Source organism: Lolium rigidum, chromosome 3 (genome assembly GCF_022539505.1).
Source record: "Lolium rigidum isolate FL_2022 chromosome 3, APGP_CSIRO_Lrig_0.1, whole genome shotgun sequence".
NCBI lineage: Eukaryota > Viridiplantae > Streptophyta > Magnoliopsida > Poales > Poaceae > Lolium > Lolium rigidum.
This window is the reverse complement of record NC_061510.1, coordinates 84891209-84900382: the sequence shown is the minus strand read 5'-3', so window position 1 is coordinate 84900382 and position 9174 is coordinate 84891209. Positions and strand designations below refer to the sequence as shown.

The window sequence follows — 9174 nt, the reverse complement described above, 5'->3', positions numbered from 1 at the left end:
CAGAGCAAAGGGAAAGGGAAAACCCCGGATAAAGGAAAGGAACAAAAATCGTCCCCATCCCGTACGATTCCCCTCCCCGTTCCCGTCACGTCTCTCCCCAAACGCACCGCCTCCGTCTCCGTCTCCCTCTCATCTTCGTCTTCTCCCACCGTGCGTGCGTGCGTGCGATTCCCCTTCCCTACCACGCCAGAAGCCGCAGTCCACCGCAAGTCACCTCCGCCCGCGAAACCCTCGCCCAGTCGCCCGCCCCCGCCCCCGCCTCGCGCAGCCCGGCCCTCTATCGGGCGCGCGCGCGCGCCGCCGATCGCCGGTGCCCATCCATCAGGTCGGTCCTCGACTCCGCCCCTCCCTCCCTCTTCCTTCTCCGCGCGTTATCTGTTTTTTTTTTTCTTTCGATTTTCCGATGGAACCTAGCTCTAGCAAACCAGTTGGTCTAGGTTCGGGTGTCTTGTATTAGTCGGAACAATACCCTAGTTAATTGTGATGATCATGTGTTCACATGGGGATTTTGCTAGGAGCTAGCTCAAACGTCTTGTTTAGCTGCCGGCCTTGAGGTCCAAGAGCCCCGGATTGCTTCGCTTGATGATAACGTAGAAGATTTGGAGGCAGATAGTTATTTTGCTGGCAGCGGTTGATTACCCAGATTGAAGTAATTTAAGCCTTGCTTAGTTGCGCGGCGGCATATGTTTGCTGCTGGTCGGCATTCGCGCTTAACATTGCGAAGTTTCATCCGTCCATAACTTGCTTCTTACTTGTACTAGTTGAATGCCCTGTTTGCAATGTTTTTCCAACATAAATGTCCTGTTACACCTGTTGAGAACTTGACCTTGGATTAGCCCAAGTGGTGGTGATGGACATCATTAGTTAATTTCCTCATACTACTTCCACTGATGTAAAGATTGGCGGTATGAAAAATTCAAGTATTAAATTCCTCTTGGTTTTGCCTACAGGCGATTTCCTGTGGCATGGCAAGGATACCAATCGGCCATTGCTTCTCCGTTCATGAATGATGTCCTTCCCTCCGAAGGACACTAACACACACACAGTATTCAAGTGGCCCTGGAGAAGAGAATCGCCGTTATCAGCGCAGCTTCTGATCGACATTCCGCCCGAAATAGAGCTGTCCGACTACCAAAGGTTGCCAGGTTCCATCAATGACAGCCCATCTAGGCTTCTCCATGGCGAGAGCGTCAAGGAAGAGCCGATCCCCGACCTGGATATTTTCTTCGAAAGGCTTTACGAGTATTTCTGCGCGAAGGGACTAAGGTGCATCGTTACCAAATGGATAATCGAGGTACTTAATGTGCTGTTTATGGTGTGCTGCATCGGGTTCTTCTTCTTGTATGTCGATTGGAACGCCCTCGGCCACTTGAAATGCGGTGTCGAGGCGCTTGAGTCCGGGGAGAAGCCATGTGATCTGATGGAAGCTATTAAGCGTAATCCGCTAGTGCCCTTCACCTTTCCTAAAATGATCACTGTTGGATCGATGGTTATATTGGCGACGTATGGACTTATCAACTTCCTCAAGTTCTTTGTGCAACTGAGAAGTACACTGATTGCTCGTGACTTCTACTGTAACAGGTAATGTTTCAGATTAATTAAAGCATACATGTGTGTTTTACCTCACAGCAGCTAATAACTTTTCCCTTGTTTCTTTTTTCTGTTTGTGTAGTCTTAGGGTTACAGATCTCGAGATTCAAACGATATCATGGCCCAAAATAATCGAGAAGGTTGTCCTGCTACAGAGGTCTAAAAAACTTTGTGTTGTTAGGGATCTCTCCGAGCATGATATTATCATGAGAATAATGAGGAAAGAAAATTACTTGATAGGGATGGTGAATAAGGGCATTATCTCATTTCCAATTCGGCCTTGGCTACCTGGTGCTGGTCCAACTGTCAAATCTCATGTGCATGATAGGAGAAACTATGTGATCCTTCCAAAAGCACTAGAATGGACCTTAAATTGGTGCATCTTCCAGTATATGTTTGACAGGTAAGGCAGTTGGTATTTTCAAGCTATAACTAGTGTTTAGTAATTGATTCATGTGGACTAGTATTTAATAACTATTTCAATACTAATTAGTCATCTGCAATTCTTTTCGCTATCTGCATGATCAAGCTATTAATTTTCTGTTCTACACTATACCCCTGCTTTCGGTAGGAAGTCAAGCAGGGCAAACACACCCTAAATCAGTCCATATAAGCTGTTAAGCCACTGCCTTATTAAGCACTCTAATGCACACGGGGGCACAAATAAGGCAGCTGTACAGTTGATGCCAGTCATGATATTTGCCTTATCTTTTAATCATATTAAACCCATGTGGTCAAAGACACATGACACCACATGTTCAGTAAAATAGTTAGTTACATGCTGCTAAATGATTATTAGCTGATGCAGAACATGCCCAAGCTCTACTACTTTACTACTCCCTCCGATCCATAATAAGTGTCCTGCTTTTAGTTCTTTTTTAGTCAAATTTGAACTAAACCATGACACTTATTATGGATCGGAGGGAGTAATAATTTTCTAGATAACCAGTTACAAAAAACATAATTTATCTAGTTAGATTAAATAGTCACTTCACATAGTGGAAACAATTTATAATGGATCTGATTTCTGCACACCGGTTCAAATATTATCCAACAGCTCATGCGACAGTATCATATGCTCAGGATTCAGGATCCTTGGTGTATTCCTCTATCCCCTAGGACATGGATCAGATCAGAAGGATTGTATTGATGGGATACAAGGACATACCAAGTAATCAGGATGTATAGTTGCCTTAGATGTTAGCACCTACAGGCTACAGATTCACCTGTACAGATATTTCCCTAGTTTCCAAATTTTACATGATCCAGTTGTAGCAAGAACTCAACAAATTGCTTTGGGATTGTTCCATTGACTCTTTTGGTTAACTAAGTTTTCTCTTTTGGTAAACTTTAGTTCCTTACGCAGTTATACTGAATACTCGTATCCTTTACTTTTGCAGTAATTTCTGTGTTCGAAAAGATTTTCTAACAAGCCCAGCTGTGTTGAAAAAACGACTTGTCTTTGTTGGCATTGCAATGCTGGTTCTGTCGCCCTGCCTTGTCATTTTCCCATTGGTGTACCTCATTCTGAGGCATGCTGAAGAACTTTATAATCACCCCAGTACAGCATCATCCAGAAGATGGTCAAACTTATCAAGGTGGATTTTTAGGGAGTATAATGAGGTAGCTTCTTATGCAGAACTCATTATTATTTGTCATTACTACTACTAGTGACTGGTCTAAATGAAGCGTTGGGCCTCTTTTGCATTCCATAATTCACAGTTTATCAGGCTAACAGTCCTCATATTAGCTATGGCTGCAAGCTACTTGTGTCTGTTGAGGCATTCTATATGCAATTTTTCTTAGCTGTCCCTAAAACCCAACTGTTTACACAATTTCAGGTAGATCATTTCTTCAGACATAGGATGAACAATAGTGCCGTGCATTCATTGAACTACTTGAAGCAATTTCCAACTCCACTCATTTCTATCATAGCAAAATTTGTATCATTTGTTTCTGGTGGTTTGGCTGGTGCTCTTATAATCATGGGATTTCTGGGAGAATCCATTCTCGAGGGTCATGTAAGCTCTTTAATTGCACTATTTTGTTTTCTATCACTTGCAGTTATTTCACCTTCTAAATATTCACATCCATAATTTTTGAAGATTTTCGGAAGGAACCTATTCTGGTATACTATTGTTTTTGGAACAATAGCTGCTATAAGTCGAAAAGTAGTGGCTGACGAACTTCAAGTAATTGACCCAGAAGGGGCCATGTGCCTCGTTGTCCAGCAAACACATTACATGCCAAAGAGGTGGCGTGGGAAAGAAAGCAGTGAACTGGTTCGGAGAGAATTTGAGACGCTATTTCAGGTACATGTGCTCTGGTGCTGTTTTGATTTAGTATTTAAGAGGAAGAGTTGGCTGTACTGTTGTACATATACCTCTATTTAAACAATTAAGTTAGGTATACAAGTATTAGGTATGCTTGTGCCATTTGGCTTTAGAATTTCACGGTCATTCATTTTGTTGGAATCCATCACCAGTTTTTGTGATTACCCAAGTCACTGCATTATTAAAAAAATGTTGTTTATGAGTTATGACACATAGTCTTTTATGCGGCATTTGACAATTAAATTAATAGGTGAGTATAGAAGTTATTTTCATCTTTTTCAGTTAAAGTGATATATCTGAAAAGATTGAGGTTAGTTTTGGCGTTTAGATTTACAGGACTCCCTGTAGGGCTCTGGACAACCTATCTTAATATCTGCCACCTGCATAATATTTTGACCGATGTTTGAGACCAAGGATATGTGTATCGGCTATGTGGTTTACCTTCTCTATTATAGCTCTGAGAAGTGCCTTGTTAAATTGTGTATGCAGTATACCGTAGTAATGCTAGTAGAAGAGATGGCCTCCATTTTCATCACTCCTTACCTGCTCATTTTTGAGTTACCAAAGGTAATGTTCTGAACTACCTCAATAAATGTGTTCTTCTAAAGTTTCGTGACAGTTACAGATTCTTATTTACAGCGTGTTGATGACATTCTGCGCTTCATCTCAGACTTCACAGTTTATGTAGATGGAGTGGGAGATGTATGCAGGTCTGCTGAAGCTTCTTCAGATTTATGTTTTTACCATCTATCTTTGCCACTCTGCAAGAGTTAACATCATTGATTTTCTGTGTGTCAATAGTTTAAGCGTGTTTGACTTCAGAAGACATGGTAATAGAAACTATGGTTCCGGATTTGATGCACCTAAAAGCCTAAGGAGCTCCCAAGGGAAAATGGAGAAATCATTCTTAAGGTAACAACTATACTTCCAAATAATTCTAACTAGGTTGGTGTACTTTAAGTACGAGTATCTATTTTCTGTGAAGTTTGTCTTCTCTTCTGGGGTTAACATATTTAGCTTGTTGCTCGTCGAACAGCGAAGATGTTAATATATCATTCTATTAACTACCTGTCTAAATTGTGCAAACAAAAATTTACTAGGGAAATTTAATGCAAAATGTTTCCTATAAAGTTGAAACCACACATATGTCAACGCTTAATTGAGGTAAGGCATAGTATATAGCAGAAAGTGATTTTCTCCTAAGATATGACGTAAGTTGATCATTGGCACTGTCACGTTGTCCTCTTCCTGTGATCACTCACTCTATCGATGTAGTGAGACGATGCAGAAGTATAGCACTGATCCTATGACATAAGTATTGCAAGTATCATCTGCTTCTTTTTTAATCTAGTCCACTGTTCTGATCCTATGACATAAGTATTGCAAGTATCATCCACTTTTTTTTAATCTAGTCCACTGTTCTCATCCTGTGACATAAGTATTGCAAGTATCATCCACTTTTTTTTGTCTAGTCCACTGTTGACACTGTACATTTCCAATTATGTAGCGACATTGAAGCCTAATTGTATTACATGATTGTTTGCAGCTTTCAGAGTGTTTATCCATCATTGGTGGCAAACGTGGATGGCAAACAGTTCTTACAGAACCTACAAAAGTTCAAGGAAAGGCAAATACGCCAACAGGCTATTGCACAGTATCAGGCAATGGAAGCATCAGGCTTTGTGGATAGCACAGGTCAAAGGGATGATATCTTCCGTCAACTGCTCCCAAGTATTATCCGTAACCACGCTGAGGCCATCCCACCTGCAGCTTATAACTTTGGCCCCTTGGGGTTGCTTGACACGGATCAAAGAACTCATCCGTATATTCTGGATTGGTATTACATGTGCAATTCACCACGCACGGATAGAACAGAAGCTTCTCTCCATTTCGATGAAGAGTCCCCTGAATTTTTTCAGAATACGAGTCCACCAGCAAGGGAAACGTCTGAAATTGAAGAAGCTGAAAACAATTACTCTGAGTCGTTCGGAAGAGCGCAAAGCCATATGGGGGCATCAACATCAAGCACTTTGTTCCGGCATGCTCCTACGAAGCACCATGGTAAAGAAGACGATGGTTCAGCGGGCAACTGGTGGGGGCAGGGCCCTGCATATCCTCATGATCCGCAGCAGGATAGTTTCGTCGAGCCTCCAGAGTTTGGGAATCATAATATGGCCGCGCTGGGTAGTTTCCTCGAGCCTCCGGAGTTTGGAAATCGTAACATGGCGCGCGGCAGCCGTTCCAGTCATCACAGCGGCGACATATCTGAGGGAAGCGAGGGAGATCTGGAGCAGGGCGACAACAGAAGCACCAGCAGCAGCAGCAGTTGGAGAAATCCCCAGACGCTTGCGAGGACGAGGTATATGGACGACTCTTACATGGAGGAGGAAGGGCTGGACCTTCATTTTGCTGACAAGGATGAGGACCGGCGACCTGGCGGAGCAGATGCTTACGACCGCGCGCCAGCCGGGCTTCCTGTGCGAATAATACCTCGCAGCAGTGACCCCCTCCCTGTAGACTGGCAGAAGTAGGTGTGTTTGGTTGTGTGCTGTCGTACGTAATTGGCTGTGTGAACCACGCCTCCACTTCATATAAGCTGGCAAATGGCCACAAATTCTTTTGTACATACGGTCTGCAGATCAGTTACCATTGTATATACCCTTGCCCAGCCCCCTTTTACGGGCTGGGGAAGAACCATTCTTTCGTAGCACGAAGTGCGTCTGTTATTTACCTCTTCTCAGTTTTCCTGCGATCTTTCGTGTGTTTGGTACTTATTACTGTATAAGCCGTATTATTATTATTATTCGGCTGTATACAAAGTGTAACACCTTCTGAAGTACTGGGCATTTTCTCCTGAGATTCTAGCGTTCTTTGACAGACCAAAGGAAGTAATCCGATGCCTGATGATACTTTGGGCGACATACGGCATGACGCGGGAGGCAATCGTTGCTTCTGCTCCGCTGCTGCTAGCCATGAGCATGAGCAATCATGACGAACTAACGATGACGCTTCTCTCCGTTCCTGGGCAGGGCAGGCACTGGAGCTCCGGAGCCGTCGCTTTTGACGCCAAGGAAATAACCAAGTTGTGGAGTGCACTCCTCTTGCTGGGCAGACAACTAGACAAGGAGCCAACAGCTCCAGCTTCCTTGTCGAAATCGAAGCCAGCAGGAGCGTCGTCCTTGGAGGCCGAGGCCGCCTTGGTATAGTAGGTAGGCAAGCAGAAGCTGGCCTCGTACGCAACGCAGTATCCGGTCGAGTCCAGGCCCCCCTGCAGCTGGACAGGACATGTAGATGGACACGCTGGACCAGCTTCAGATCTGGGCCGACACAGCGCGAGGAGTCCCCTGACACTGCCACTCATTGCCACCTATTCATGGCACCAACGGTTTCCCCCGTGGCCCGGTACATGAACTGGATGTGTATCCCTCGTCGAAGAGCAGGAACAATACGCCACGAACATTTTTTTCCTTCCTTATGACGGTTCCAACTTGCTTGATGATGATGATGGTGTAACTTGATGATGGCAACTTACGATGATATACGATCCAGCGCGCGCAATTTGCAGTCTGGGCTTTCGCCCAGTTGCCAACTTGGTTTGGTTGCGGATTAAACGGTAACGATGGCGGCCGGAGCCGTGCAGCACTGCAGCTGCCGACGTACATTCTCTACCTAATTTCTGGCGAGGTCTGGGTTGCGATTTCCCGCACGTTTTGCTCCCCGTGGACGCCGCAACCACCGGTCCTTGTCGCCGATCGGAGTGAGTGATGAGGAAACTAAACTAACCGATCGCCACCAAACCACCACCAGAGCCATCTCACATCCCAGACCTGACCTGCCTAGCTCGATCTCTCTCTCTCTCGATTGGGGAAGGAAATAAACTTGTTAACCGGTCGTTTTCTCCAGCTGGTCAGATCGATCTACCCGCAGCGCAGCACAGCTGCCCCGGAAGCAATGCAATCTCGGGCGTATCGTCTGCACCAACAAGATTATGGGTGCTCGATCGACGGCAGTTGGGTAGTGGTTGTGTCATTTTCTTTCGGTTGGCTTTCTTGGCCAGAGCGTTGCGATCCCTGTCTGTTCCTTCTGCTTCTCCTGCATTGTTGGTCTCCAGCGTCGGCGGCACCGCAAGAAACCACACAGCCTTCGTGTGCCACCGATCCAACATGTACTCTAGCGAGAATTCCCGTGAAAGCGAGACACGATGCAGGTATGAATACGTGGATTCGGCTGCGGCGACGATAGCTGCAGCAACTCTTTTGTATGCTTCTTTGTCCGGGGACATGGCCGTGAGCCCATATGTCACGCGCGGACACCTCAGGATCATTGGATAGTTTGGTAACGAAGTCAAGTGATTTTCTATACTCTGAATTTGGGAAATGCACTGAAATGATAGAGAAATGTGCATGGACGATTGGTATCCGCGCGCTCTCCCGCCGTTTTATCGGTGCAAAGTTCAAACAATATATTTTGCCAGATCGGTCGTCATGCCAGGCTGATCAGGCCCTACTTTTGGCCGACATTTGGACTTTCTGATAATGCCACTGGAGTAGTTTGTGATGTTTAGAGTTTTCTAGCTTGCCTTGTTTTGACACGTGGCACCGTCTTGGGAGATATTGTGAACCAAGTGGCGTCGTTGTATTTTGAAATGGCCGATATGATACTACCCTTATGCATGTACTCAGCTCCGTGGGTGCTAACCGAGTTTCCCGTATCTTCTAGGAAAATATGTCACTACAGACTTGTTCTGGATGGTCTTGTTTTTTTTATATAATTTGTACTTGGCTTTAGCGCTAGAATGCTTTTCATACTCGAGGCATATGGAACGAGTTTGTGTTTACGTCCTGCGCAACGAACTCTGCTTCCCTGGACTGGCTCCGTGGCTCTAGTTTCGACAATTTGTTTTTTGGCTTTTGTTTATCTATTTTTTGAAAAGTAGCCACGTTGGGCGGAAGAAAACTTTAGGGCACGCAACTGAAATCGAAATGTCCGGTGGCTCAAAATTCTTTAGGAGACGTTTTAGAGAACGCGCTGGAGATAATATTACGGGCGGTAGGTCGGTAGTGGTTGTGTCATTTCTTTCGGTTGGTTCCTTGGCGAGACCGCTCGGATCCCTGTCAGTTCCTTCTGCCTCTGCATGCGGCATCGGCGACGTCGCAAGAAACACAACCACACACAGCCTTTGTGTGCCAACTGCCAGGTACTCTACCGAAAATTCCCGTGAAAGCGAGACACGAGGTAGGTTAGGTAATCA

The 9174-nt window shown here is 45.0% G+C and overlaps 1 protein-coding gene across 1 annotated transcript; it reads left to right on the top strand.

Moving 5' to 3' along the window:
• The first annotated feature begins 279 nt into the window (after positions 1–279).
• On the top strand, positions 280–6653 carry LOC124701887 (autophagy-related protein 9-like). The gene is made up of 10 exons (XM_047233985.1): positions 280–325; positions 951–1581; positions 1673–1993; positions 2991–3213; positions 3432–3611; positions 3696–3902; positions 4413–4490; positions 4563–4633; positions 4725–4835; positions 5470–6653. Exons 2-10 carry the CDS (start codon positions 1007–1009, stop codon positions 6452–6454), a joined length of 2751 nt encoding a protein of 916 aa, XP_047089941.1. The 5' UTR covers positions 280–325; positions 951–1006; the 3' UTR covers positions 6455–6653.
• Positions 6654–9174: the final 2521 nt, after the last annotated feature.

What these genes read in the sequence shown, in the direction of transcription:
- LOC124701887 (XM_047233985.1), top strand. Translation starts at nt 1,007, where the DNA reads ATGATGTCCTTCCCTCCGAAGGACACTAACACACACACAGTATTCAAG. An exon ending in AATCCATTCTCGAGGGTCAT is followed by an intron (nt 3,612 to 3,695) that starts GTAAGCTCTTTA and finishes TAATTTTTGAAG; the next exon opens with ATTTTCGGAAGGAACCTATT. An exon ending in AATTTGAGACGCTATTTCAG is followed by an intron (nt 3,903 to 4,412) that starts GTACATGTGCTC and finishes TTGTGTATGCAG; the next exon opens with TATACCGTAGTAATGCTAGT.